Source organism: Vanacampus margaritifer, chromosome 13 (genome assembly GCF_051991255.1).
Source record: "Vanacampus margaritifer isolate UIUO_Vmar chromosome 13, RoL_Vmar_1.0, whole genome shotgun sequence".
Taxonomy (NCBI): Eukaryota; Metazoa; Chordata; class Actinopteri; order Syngnathiformes; family Syngnathidae; genus Vanacampus; species Vanacampus margaritifer.
The window spans coordinates 20,617,751-20,631,587 of NC_135444.1; the positions used below are offsets into that span (position 1 = coordinate 20,617,751).

General features: G+C 39.0%; 1 protein-coding gene across 2 annotated transcripts in view; it reads left to right on the top strand.

The window, feature by feature from the left end:
- Positions 1–4,020: 4,020 nt before the first annotated feature.
- The window catches only part of nhsa (Nance-Horan syndrome a (congenital cataracts and dental anomalies)), a 63,635-nt gene continuing 53,818 nt past the window's right edge, over positions 4,021–13,837 (top strand). For both annotated transcript variants that reach the window (XM_077584391.1, XM_077584392.1), the window contains exon 1: positions 4,021–4,506. In XM_077584391.1, the coding sequence (XP_077440517.1) occupies positions 4,224–4,506 (283 nt within the window). In that variant the 5' untranslated portion in view covers positions 4,021–4,223. The remainder of the gene's footprint in view (positions 4,507–13,837) is intronic.

The following is a 13,837-nucleotide window of genomic DNA, read 5'->3' on the forward strand; positions in this document are numbered from 1 at the left end:
CAAGAGCAGGGGGGAGAAAAAAAAAAGGTCAACAGGAGCATTAGTGATGGCCGCATTCCCAGATCCCTCCGCCACTGTTTGTCCCCCAAAATATCCTCTGACACACTTGGCTCCCTGTTGAACACCTCACACACTAAGTGACTGAAGCGCTAAATGATGGCAGGATCGCTAACGTGGTTAGCATGAAATGATCTGCATGATTTAATAGATTTTGGAGAGACGTTTCACTCTGGTGTGGTCGCTTTACTGCACCTCGTTGTCCGCCATGTAGAAAAACACAAAAGGCCGAGGAAGTGGTAACTTTTTTTTTAATCCAATTTGACAACCAGCATATGGAGAGAAGCTTCACGCATGTGTGACTGCTTTAGAGCGCCTCATTGTCCGCTGTGAGTGCGCACATGCCACGCAGAGAAAGACGGAAGAGCGAGGCGGGAGAATTTTTTTCTTTAAAAGTCTGACTTGGGAACTAGCATCTGCACAGGGCGGTGTGGTCGCTTTAGAGCGCCTCGTCGTCCGCCATGCAGAGAAACGCAGGAGGCTGAGGAAGTGGTAACTTTTTTTTTTAATCCAATTTGACAACCAGCGTATGGAGAGAAGCTTCACGCATGTGTGACTGCTTTAGAGCGCCTCGTTGTCCGCTGTGAGTGCGCACATGCCACTCAGAGAAAGACGGAAGAGCGAGGCGGGTGAATTTTTTTCTTTAAAAGTCTGACTTGGGAACTAGTATCTGGACAGGGCGGGGTGGTCGCTTTAGAGCGCCTCGTCGTCCGCTATGCAGAGAAACGCAAAAGGCAGAGGAAGTGGTAACTTTTTTTTTTAATCCAATTTGACAACCAGCGTTTGGAGAGAAGCTTCACGCATGTGTGACTGCTTTAGAGCGCCTCGTTGTCCGCTGTGAGTGCGCACATGCCACGCAGAGAAAGACTGAAGAGCGAGGCGGGAGAATTTTTTTCTTTAAAAGTCTGACTTGGGATATAGCATCTGGACAGGGCGGTGTGGTCGCTTTAGAGCGCCTCGTCGTCCGCCCTGCAGAGGAACGCAGAAGGCCGAGGAAGTGGTAACTTTTTTTTTTTAATCCAATTTGACAACCAGCGTATGGAGAGAAGCTTCACGCATGTGTGACTGCTTTAGAGCACCTCGTTGTCCGCTGTGAGTGCGCACATGCCACGCAGAGAAAGACGGCAGAGCGAGGAGAAAGAAATTTTTTCCTTAAAAGTCTGACTTGGGAACTAGCATCTGGACAGGGCGGTGTGGTTGCTTTAGAGCGCCTCGTCGTCACAGTGTGGAAGTGGACAAGTTTGAGAGCTGACACAGCTTGATTTTATTATTTTTTTATTATTATTTTTAATCATTCACATTTGGTCAGGTTGTCGGCATAAATCTTCTCTGCTGCGTGTCAAATTGATGTTCACTTTACAGGGACTGTCCGATCAATACAGCGTGATGACATCATTAACAGCAGGCAGCTGGACTATAAATAGCACTTCAAAGTATGTGCTTGGCATTGCACAATAACAGCTGGGCCGAAATGTGACGGCCATTTGTCGCCTTAAGTTATATACGGGATGCACCAGGCTTAAAATACAAAGTTGGGATTTTTCATTATAGTTAGTTTTCTTTTCTTTGTGACTTTTTTTTTTTAATCAAGATCGTTTTAAGTCATTTTTAGTGCACGTTTGTTTAAATTTTAAAAAAAAATGCTTTGTTTTAGTCGAAGTTTTATTAGTTTTAGCCTTAGTTTTAGTTTTAGTTTTTTTACAAGCGTTTGTCATGAGTGACAACAATACAACACCTTTATTTATGAGTGTCCTCACTTTGTGATGTAACTTCCTCTCCCTAATCTTGTCGAGGCAACTCCTTCCGTATCAAAATAAATGTCAGCAAAAAAAAAAAAAGCCAAAGAAAAAGCAAAACGTGCCCAATTAATCCTTCGCAGCTCACTGACACCGAGCGCTCAGATTATCATCTTTTGTGCGCTCAACTTGGCCCTTTTGTCCGCCAAAGCATGACGACATGGCATCTCTCTCCAATTGTCCCGACCGCGGCTTTGCAAAGGTTGCACTTCTGCGCTAGCGTTAGCGTTAGCGCCAGACACAAGCGTGGCAACAGGAAGAGCTTTAGCCCGTCAGCCGGCCGGGATTTAGATAAACACGCATTCAGCACATCTGAATGAAGAGGCCGCGGCGAAAGATTAACCTTCACACGCGCGCAGACGACAAGATTTTTTTTTTTGGGGGGGGGGGGGGGGTTTCTATCTTTGCTAGCTATCGGTGATTCACATATCGACGGAAATGCTCGTTCCATGATCCAAGCATACCACTCCGTATGTCACACATAAATCAATCCATCCATTTTGCTATGGATCTATTTATATATATTTAGGGATGGGCAACTTGAATCAAACTCATTTTGTGCATTAATTTTTTTTCACAAAAATTAACTCACTCAAAATGTTAATGTTATTAAGATAATATGTTTGTCCTGCATGTCATTCCATATCTAAAAAAAAAAAAAAAAAAAAAAAAAGGAAGTCCTACTAATGTTGTAGTAGAGGGCGGTATAAGACCAGGTAAGCACAACTCAGCCATGTTGCCATCTAGTGGTGAATGTTGACATTACAACTTAAAACTACAGTCGATTCATATTCAGTTTTGCATTTTTTCCCCTGTATTTAAAAAAAAATAATCATTTGGAAAAAAAATCAGATTTTTAGGTCAGATTACCCCCCCCCCCCCCATTTGTACACCTGTTTCCATGACAACACACTGCATATTGTACTGTATATTTTTTATCACCCTGTTTTAAAGAATTTTGGAGGTTTAAAAAAATATATATTATTTTAATTTATTTTTTAATTAATCAAGGGTTCTGCGAGTGGCTGGCAACCAATTCACGGTGTACCCCGTCCACTGCCCGAAGCCAGCTGGGATAGGCTCCAGCAACCCCGTGACTCTTGTGAGGAATAAGCGGTTATGAAAATGGATGGATGGGATAATCAAGGGGTCACTCAGAGTGTGATCCCACAAGCTGCCAATTGCCCAATTCTTACATATGTATTTTATTCACATACCCGTCTAGCTAGCAAGCTAGCTAGCTAGCAAGGCCCCAGGTGTCCATTTTAGGGAAAGGGCAGCCAAACAATGGTGATGACTGTTGAACAAGGTGTGGATTTTTTTTAACTTTAATTCCAAAGTCTACAGACAACAATGCTATCTATCTAGCTAGCTAGATAGATAGCAAATCATTAACTCATTTACTGCCATTGACGGCTATAGACGTCAAAAATTCATTTAAACTATTTATTAGTTTCACTTTTTTTTCAAGAGTATGAAAACCTAGAACATTTTTTAACTGTACATTTAGAACAGATATAAAATTTGTGATTAATCGTGAGTTAACTAGTGAAGTCATGTGATTGATTACAATTAAAAATTGTAATCGCCTGATGCCCTTAATAAAAAAAAGAGAAGAAAAGATTATTAAAAATTAGAGGCGTCAGACGATTAATTTTTTTAATTGTAATTAATCGCATGACTTCAATAAATTAACTCACAATTCATCACAAATTTTATATGTTCTAAATGTACAATAAAAAAAAGGGTTTTCATACTCTTGTTAACAAAAGTGGGGAAAAAATGTGAAACTAATAGAAATGGTTCAAATGATTTTTTTTTACGTCTATAGCCGTCAATGGCAGTGAATGAGTTAAAATATGTTTTCAAAATTGTCACCTACCTTTTCCGCTGCAGTCTGTCATAGTGTTGTGTTATAGTTTTCATGTATAAGAGCAATAAAATAAAATAAAGTAATTAAATGTTGTTTTTTGTTTAATCTGACTTTCACTCGAATCTCGTGCGCTGTTGTGTTTTCCCAGCGTCCCTGAAGGCACCACGGTCGTCCACTTGTAGTAGGTTCCTGCTCCGCGTGCTCCGCGTACTCCGCTCCAGGTTTTACCACCTCCTCCGCTTTTAGTTTTTAAAAACCACCTCTAGTTACCGTGGAGCTGCTGCGGTTGTGCTGGGGAGGGGAGAGAGAGAAAAAAAAGAAAGCCAGGCAGCATCGGAGGCAGGCAGACGACCGGAGCGCCTCAGTCCGCCCTCCCAGATGCAACAAGCATGGGGCGCACCTGAAGCCACGCCGAGCGGATCACGGTGGTGGTTCGAGGCGTGGACCGCGTCCGCGCCCACTTTCGCCGCACTTTTGCCGGATTTACGCCGAGCGACATGCCGTTCTTCAAGCGGCTGGTGGAGCCCCGGTCCCTGTGCCGCATCGAGGAGGGCGAGGGGGACGGGGGCTCGCCCTTCCACGACCTGCTGTCCGTCAGCCATGTGGCGCTGGCTCGGACCCTCCGCCAGCTGTCCGACCTGGCCAAACACGCCTGCTCCGTCTTCCACGAGCTGGAGGGCGACCTGGCCGCCACCGGACACAGGCTCCGCGGGCTGCAGCGGAAGGTCGGACGGCTCCAGGAGACTTGCTGCGAGTTGGACCCCAAACAGGAGGCAGTCCGTGAGTACACACCAACTTACACTACGGCTATTGTGGACTCGATCTAAAAAACGCACTTTCACTGAATTGACCTCATTCGTTTCTTTCATAAAGGCACTTTTTGTGTTTTAAAAAGTCGTTTTGAACCCTTTTCTGTTCGGTTTGTCGACATAAAATGAAATTGAGCTACCTATGAGATATATGTATCATGTGTTTTTTTTCCAGTAATATCACCTCAAATAAATACTTGAATACTAGCAGAAACATAAAAGCGCCCCCCCCCCCCCAAGTGTTCATCAAAGACAAGGCAGTCAATTAAAAAAAAAAAAAAGTATTTTTTTTATTTTGAAGTAGTCATTATGACTTGACAGTAGCACTGAGAAAAAATCTGAAAATCTCGGTACCAGTTTTTGCCTTTAAATTTGCTAATCAAAAATACAGCCGCGCCTGAGGAAAAACAACCAATCAGTGACCGAAAGTCTGACTTGTGCTGTCAGTCATCTTGCACACTTTAAGAGCTTTGATTTGGAGCTCCAAACAACTACGCGTATAAATTCACCAGACTTTTTTTTTTTTTTTTTTAAAGTGGTTGTTGAAATGTATGGCTTTAAATTAGTGATGTCCCAAATTAATAAAAAAAAATTGCACCTAAGTCCAAGTGACTTGATTTTGAGTATCTGCCAATGCGGAGTCCTGAAAAAGAAGACCACATTCAAATGGTCTTAATTAACTCATTTATTCTTTTTTTTTTTTATCTTTTTTTTTTAATAGAGGTATCCCAAAATGATACCTTTTTATATGGCTGTAAATCAGCAGTAACTCAAATCAAGTAAATGACTAAAATATGTTATTCTTGCCTATACAGAACATTATTACAATCTGATTGATTGATTTTTTTTCCAGCCGATTTCGATCATCTGACAATCACGTGATCGGCCCTGATTTCCAATCATGCCGATCGGACCGGGACAACCCCTACTTTAAATCAAGATTCTGTTCGAATGTAATACAGATAAAATGTGGAAAAATGTATCTGTATAAATTCTTAAAAACAAACCGGTCATAATGTATTAAATGTAAACGTTAAATACACTTGAACTGATTATTTGTACACTCTAAAAAGAGTTGGGTCAAAAATCACCCAACTATGGGTCAAAAATGGATCGATCTGCTACATGGGTCAATTTGACCCAAGTTTCTGAGTTGGGTCAAATTGACCCTCAAAGTCAATTTTTGATCCATAATTGGGTTACCTTTGACCCAACAGAGTGTATGCACCACAACGGGGAACCCGACTCACCGCCTTTTTTTCCATATCAAATGATTAAGTATAAATCGTAATCAATGTTTCAGAGAAAAGTAAAAAGCATTTGGTTGATTTTCTGCCACTAATATGATTTGAAAGTTGTCCTGTCCTGCAATAACACAATGATGTGATATACTACAGTCACAAGTGTATAAGTAGTAATCAATCCAGCAATTGGACGTTATGTGAAAAATCCACCTTTTTCTTTTTTCCATGTGATTTTTTTCAGTGGCGTGTCCGAACGGCCTTCTCTTATTTGTGGCATTCATGCAAGTAAACAGGTTGAACTCTGCATGGCTGCCGGTTAAGAATTCATGACCCAGATAACACAGCATGTGGTCATGCCTGGCTCTTTTAAAACCAAGTGACCCCCCCCCCCCCACTAGTGACAGTGAAGGGGAGGGGGCGGGGTCTATGCGAAGGGAGAGTGTATTTATGTTTGGTGAAGCACACAGCGGGAAGCACTTGAGCATCTCTTGGCTTTAGAAAAATACGCATCCACCTGAAATTTCAGGAACTTGCTGGATGTCTCCGAAGTAAGAAGTTAGAATGAATTGTAATCCATAACAATTGACACCATCATTCTACACTGCACGTGCTAATGCTATAGTCAGGAAATAGTTATTAAACTAATGCTATAGTCAAAAAAAATAGTTATTATGGTAATGCTATAGTCCAAAAATAGTTATTAAGCTAATGCTATAGTAAAAAAAAAAATTGTCATTAAGCTAATGCTATAGTCAAAAAAAAGTTAATATTAGGCTAATGCTATAGTCAGGAAATAGTTAATATTAAGCTAATGCTATAAAAAAAATAGTTATTAAGCTAATGCTATAAGAAAAAAAGAAGTTAATATTAGGCTAATGCTATAGTCAGGAAATAGTTAATATTAAGCTAATGCTATAGTCACAAAATAGTTATTGAGCTAATGCTATAGTCAGGAAATAGTTATTAAGCTAATGCTGTAGTCGGGAAATAGTTATTAAGCTAATGCTATAGTCAAAAAAAGTTAATATTAGGCTAATGCTATAGTCTGTAAATAGTTAATATTAAGCTAATGCTATAGTCAAAAAATAGTTATTAAGCTAATGCTATAAAAAAATAAGTTAATATTAGGCTAATGCTATAGTCAGGAAATAGTTAATATTAAGCTAATGCTATAAAAAAAATAGTTATTAAGCTAATGCTATAAGAAAAAAAGAAGTTAATATTAGGCTAATGCTATAGTCAGGAAATAGTTAATATTAAGCTAATGCTATAGTCACAAAATAGTTATTGAGCTAATGCTATAGTCAGGAAATAGTTATTAAGCTAATGCTGTAGTCGGGAAATAGTTATTAAGCTAATGCTATAGTCAAAAAAAAAGTTAATATTAGGCTAATGCTATAGTCAGGAAATAGTTAATATTAAGCTAATGCTATAGTCAAAAAATAGTTATTAAGCTAATGCTATAAAAAAAGAAGTTAATATTAGGCTAATGCTATAGTCAGGAAATAGTTAATATTAAGCTAATGCTATAGTAACAAAATAGTTATTGAGCTAATGCTATAGTCAGGAAATAGTTATTAAGCTAATGCTGTAGTCGGGAAATAGTTATTAAGCTAATGCTATAGTCAAAAAAAGTTAATATTAGGCTAATGCTATAGTCAGGAAATAGTTAATATTAAGCTAATGCTATAGTCAAAAAAATAGTTATTAAGCTAATGCTATAAAAAAAGAAGTTAATATTAGGCTAATGCTATAGTCAGGAAATAGTTAATATTAAGTTAATGCTATAGTCACAAAATAGTTATTAAGCTAATGCTATAAAAAAAAAGAAGTTAATATTAGGCTAATGCTATAGTCAGGAAATAGTTAATATTAAGCTAATGCTATAGTCACAAAATAGTTATTGAGCTAATGCTATAGTCAGGATATAGTTATTAAGCTAATGCTATAGTTGGGCAATAGTTTTTATGCAAATGCTATAGTCAGGAAATAGTTCATATTAAGCTAACGCTGTAGTCAGGGAATTGTTATTAAGCTAATGCTATAGTCAGGCAATAGTTAATCTTAGTCAACAGAGGCAAGGGCAACTAATCGAATATTCCACTTTGGCAAGTATAATATGGTGTGCTGGGTTGTGTGGCTGCATCAGAGCCATTTAGCCCTCGCCTATGCTTGTTAGCATTTTTCCGTTTTCAGGCTCCCTGGTGATGTTTGTGTGATTGTCACGTAAACGATCCAACGCCTTTTCCAGATTTATTTTGCTTTCATCATGAGCGATTGCATATTTACTTGTGAAAATTGAGAGGCTTCTTGATTTGATTTGAGTAGCGGAGTGACAGCAAAAGGCTAACACACCGTAGCACATGTTGTCGTGTCCGTGCGAGCTTAACAGATAAACGCCTGCAAAAGGTCGCCTAATTAATCTTAATTGTTCCTTTCACATTAATGGTGTCGGGTTGTGTGTGTGTGTGTGTGTGCTGTAAAAGGTTGATATCCTTAAAAAACAGGGCCGTGCCTCATCTGCATAACAATCGGTGTAAATGAGGGCACGGGGGTTGGGGGACTTTTAGAATTGCGCTTATTTATCCATGGAACTAATGAATAAGGACATATTTGTCATTTTTGTCTGGAATGAAGCGCTTGAATTATTACTTTATTATTATTGCCAGCCAATCGCAGACCCCTTGATTATTAAAAACATGACATCAGTCCGCAACATTTTTAACGCGACGGCAGATTTCTTACAGTAATTTGAAGTTGCAAAATTCCCAGTGCTTTTAAATGCGTTCATAAATTTGGGTGTTTAATAATCAAATATTTAATCTATCAATCGATTATGTATTTTATCATATTATTATCATCATTCACATCCTAGCTTCAAGGCATTTTTCTCAGTTCGAGTTAGAAAATCTCTAAAATCCTAGTCTAGTGAATGCAGCAATTAACATGTTTTAGTAGCCAATACATTTTATACTTTAGTAAATTAGCATATTTTTATTAATATTATTATTATTAGGAGTAATAGTAATAGTATTGTGCATTTTTCCTCGATTAATGCAGCATTAAGAAGGATGCCAATGAATCGATTATTATTGCTGCGCGCATCTCGCAACAGCAAAACTCAGAATTCCCAGTTTTCTTGAATGTGTTTTAACATTTAGTTAATTTGATTATTGAATGATGTGCTTTAACAACCAATTAAAAGATGATTATTATGCACATCGTATTTGAGTTAGTTTTAGTTTCCTTACAAAAGTGAGCAAGCGAGGTTCTCTAAAAAAAAAAAGCTTCCATTTGATTTGAATGAAGCTTGAATCGGTCCGCCGGTGTTGGGTCGCATTCCCGTGAGGGATTCGGCTCAAATGACACCAAAACTTTTCACTCCGAGTCCAAAGAAGCTGGAAGAAGGCGTCTGGCAAACGTCCAATCAGGCACGTGTTTGGACAGACATGCGGACGTTGCGCTGGCCAGACGGCGTCCGTCCGTCCGTCCTTCCCGGGTTTTAAGTTACGTGGCTTTCCCCAAACGGAGCACATGGCTGGCAGCTCAGCACATTCCTGTCCCAAAAGTGAACAGCTTCTCGCATGGGCCGTCGAAATAGAGACGGCAAGGAATATTTGTAACATTCCCAACTGTCATAAAAGTCTGTAAAAAGATTTTTGGTATGCTTTGGATTATTGAGTGTGAAATTAACCATAGATTAGATGGTACAAAGTAAATTCAGAAGGATACGGAATGCTTTGGCTCGTAGTCCTTTCCATAGACGGATCTTGGATAGTTGATGTGGTATGCGTTGGATCGGGATTGTTCTTGCCCATAATAGATAATAGATAATAGATTTGGGACATTCAGCATGATGTGGTATGCCTTGGATCATGACTTGTGCCATACAATTGATCGGTTGTTTTGGATTTTTTTTTTTTACAGAATAACTATATTTACATTTTTGAAATATCGAACATGAATGTAAATAAATGAAATTAGCACTCCAAGTACCACCATCATGACTAAATTATTTTATTTTAAAAAGTGCATGAAATATTATTGTAAGACACGAAAAAGATCACTTTATGGTTTACTTATGAATTTTCCCAATAATATAAAAAATAATAAAAGATCACTTTATAGTTTACCTATTTATTTCCCCAATTATTTTTTAAAATTTAAAATAAAAAAAGATCACTTTATGGTTTACCTATTAATTTTCCCAATTATTAAAAAAAAATAATAATAATAATAAAACATCACTTTGTGGCTTACCTATTAATTTCCCCAATTATTAAAAAAAAATTGTACAAATTAAAAAAAAGATCATTTTATGGTTTACTTATTGATTTTTCCCAATTATTAGAATTTTTTTTTTTTAAAGATCACTTTGTGGTTTTCCTTATTAATTTTCCCAATTATAATTTTTTTTTTTTTAAAGATCACTGAATGATTTATTTATTAATTTTCCCAATTATTTATTTATTTATTTTTTAAAGATCACTTTATGGTGTACTTATTAGTTCTAGTAATAAGTACACCATAAAGTGATCTTTTTTTGTGTCAGACAACCGTAGTTCATGTACTTTATGAAATAAAATAATGTTGTCATGATGGTTCTACTTTGAGTGCTAAATATTTTTCACGGTTGTCGCTTGAGTGTTCTTTTGCTGACGTTCCGTTTGACTCTTGAGGTTACGGTGCGAATGGAAGGCGTTGTCCAGCCTTGGCGGAGGTCTCCTCTCCGTTCATGTCATGTGCATTGCGTGTTACGCAACATCCCGCATACATTTTTTTCCACTGTCTCGTGCCGCTTCATTTGTCCCGCTGCGCCGTCGCGACGTTCCCGCCGCCTTTTCCGGGCCGGGATGACACGGAAGAGGAGTTTTGGCTCATCCTTTACGCCGCCTGGAAAAGCGTAACTCTGCACAATAAATGTTGAACGTGATGTGGTATGCATTGGATCATAAAGTCTTCCTTTAGGTCTGTTGATTCATTGATAGTGAACATGATGTGGTGTGCTTGAGATGGTCCGTTAGAGAAAGATATATGTTGGACACATGATGTGGTATGCTTTGGATTGTTCCGTTTCAGAGATGAAGTGATAAATGTTTGACGGACAATGTGGTATGCTTTGGATCATAACTGTGACATATGATGTGGTATGTTTTGGATTGTGCGATGTTCCTTTTCAGCGACAGATAAATAAATGTTTGACATATGATGTGGTATGCTTTGGGTCAGGAGTTGTGCATTTCTATAGAGAGATCATGTAAAATAAAAAAAATGTGCAAAAAATCATATCCAGTTCTGAAATGTGAATTGATCTCTTTGACCCGTAAGTGTAAATCCGCCCATAAAGACGAGCGTCGGCGATCCGTTTCCGTAATGGGCCACTAAAAATGCTGACAGGCAGGCAGGGCGAACGCACCCTGGGATATCTTGCGCCTTTTACGACATGTGAGGATCTTTTTCTCTTTCATTATCGCAGGCATATTTCTGCAGGTCCGGACAACCTGCCATTGATTTAGTGGCCCTGCTAATTACAGAGCGCCTTTTGAAAGCCAGCGCCTTCCCCCCCTCCCTGCCCTTCGTCTTACTTCCCAGACGTTGACTGGGCCCAGACAGCCTTGATACGTGTTTGTATTATTCCACTGATGTCATCGCCGCTTCCTGTGGAGATTGTACGCAACATTCTGACACTGCAGCTTCTCTATTTTTTTTTTTAAGTCACCCCTCTCCATGTCGCAAATTTCTTTTGGTTTTGTCCAGTAAACACTATCGAGTTATGCGCCTTTTAGCGTAGTACCACATTGTGCCACAACATAGCGGGCAGCACTAGAAGACACGCAGCCTAATTAAGAAACGAGAAGAGGCAGAGAAGGCGTCCAACTAGTACTGAGGTCCCCAACAGAAATTCATGTTGTACGTTGTGTTTTTTTGTGTGAAAGTAGCAGTTGTTTGAAGGTTTATCATTTCCGTAACATTAATGCTATTTTCTACTAGCCCGTCTATTTTAGCTTCTTAAGGTAGCAGACTTTCTTTTTGACAAAAGCTTATGGTCAAGTTGTATAATAACTGTTTAATTCTCTTTATTTGTCCATGCTCTGTTTTTGTGTTCTTGTTCTGTGTGTGAAAGTAGCAGTAGTTTGAAGGTTTAAAATTGTGTAGCATTTATGCTAATTATTGTTAGCCTACCGATGGCATTTTTCATTATATGTTGGCATTAATTTAAGCTAGCTGACTTTTATGGTCATATAGTTCGGTTGAACATCTTGGTGTTTAACTCATTCACTTCCAACCATTTTCACTGAAGCAATCCCCTTCGCTCCCGGCTGTTTTACTGGATTTTGACTGATTTTGCAAGGTCCACAGAATATTGTGTTCTTTTGCTATAAAAACATGGAACCTAAGTCTCTTCTTTCATCAGGTAAAAAAAAGTATATTTGTATCTGTTTCCATTTAGCAACAATTAGCATTAGAATATAGCCAAGTTTCCTCATTATTCACAAATCTGTTGAAAACAGTGAGGAAAAGAGCCTTTTTTTGCAACATGGCCCTGGTTGATCTCTTATACTCTACTACCACATACCTTTAAGCGTTTTTTTTTTTTTTCAGTTCAGAGGCTGCATCAAAGACTTCTGTATGCTTGAGAATAAAAAATAATTAAAAAACGTAAATATGTTTTTGGAACCATGGTAATATTTAAAATAGAACATTTTTTGAGTTGAATGTATGTTTGACTCTTTGTGTCAGTTTTACCGTAAGTGAGAGTACGGACTGGCAATTTTTTCCCTCTCAGTTTAAATAGGTTTACACTTAAGCATGTGCGAGTATTGAGGGCGGAGTTAAAAACGGGTCCACGGTACGACCAAGCAAAATCCTCGGCGACCTCTCGAAGTGTTTGCCACTGAAGCCTTCCTGTCAAGTCAAGCATTCTCAAAAAGCCAGTGAGCAGAAAACCCCGGGGCTGGTTTCTACTTCAAGGACTTTGCCCCCCCCCACACGTGCTCCCTAAATTTGCAAAGTGCGCTTGTTGTAGGGTTAAAGTGAAGCGAGCGAGGGGGGGGTTCCGCTAAAGGCAAGGTTGAAGATTTCAATTGCCCGGTGGGGGGGATTGGTCGAGAAATGTGTGAGTGATTACACTTTAACATTCCTGCGGCGGGACCCTCCGCCGGAGCAAGTGCTTCCGAGATGGGGGGCCTGAATCCGAAATCCCTCCCAGAGGCTTTTTTTTTGTGTGTGTGTGTGTGTGTGTATATTTTCGACGGTCTAGGCTAACATTTGTGTTTTAAAAGCGGTCTCCGTCGGAATGCAGGTGGGAACAAAAGCTCTCCTCCGGGTTCTTCTAAAGAAAGACCACCAAAAAAAACAAACAAAGACAAAACCAGTGTGGGATAAGAAACCTAGCAAAACCGTCTCAGCCTTGAACGGAACTCCCAAGACTCCGTTAAATCCAAACGCGCTTTTGATGTGAAGATCGTGGGATGGTTGACCTTGAGAGGGCTTTTTCTTCATCATCATCATCATCACCAGCAGCAGAAAATAGATCAAGTGAGTCCAGAATGTGGACGGTTGATCGAAAATATGGTCCAAAGTAGGGAGAGGGTCCAGAATTTGGGCAGTCAAACAACTGGCTGACTGACCTAAAATTTTTAAGGAAAATGGAGTCCAAAAGTAGAAGAAAGGTCCCAAATTTGGGCGGTTGAACAAAAAATTTAAAAACAGAACGAGAGTCAGAAATCGGGTCTGTCAAACCAATTCAGTAACTGATCTAAAATTCCAATGAAAATGGAGTCCAAAAACTCAATAATAGAATGAGTCAGAAATCTGGTCAGTCAAACAATTTCGAAACTCATCCAATATTTTAAACAAAATGTGTAGGAAAAGAGTCCAGAATTTGGCCATTCAAATTAGTCAGAAATCAAAATGCTGAAGATTTAGATCCAAACCTAGAACTAGTGTCCAATCCCAAATCCCCCCAAATCCCAGCCCAGACTTCGTCCAGCTCTTCCGCGGGGCTCTCAAACCACCCCAAAACATGATCCTAACCCCAAAATAAAAAATAAAATA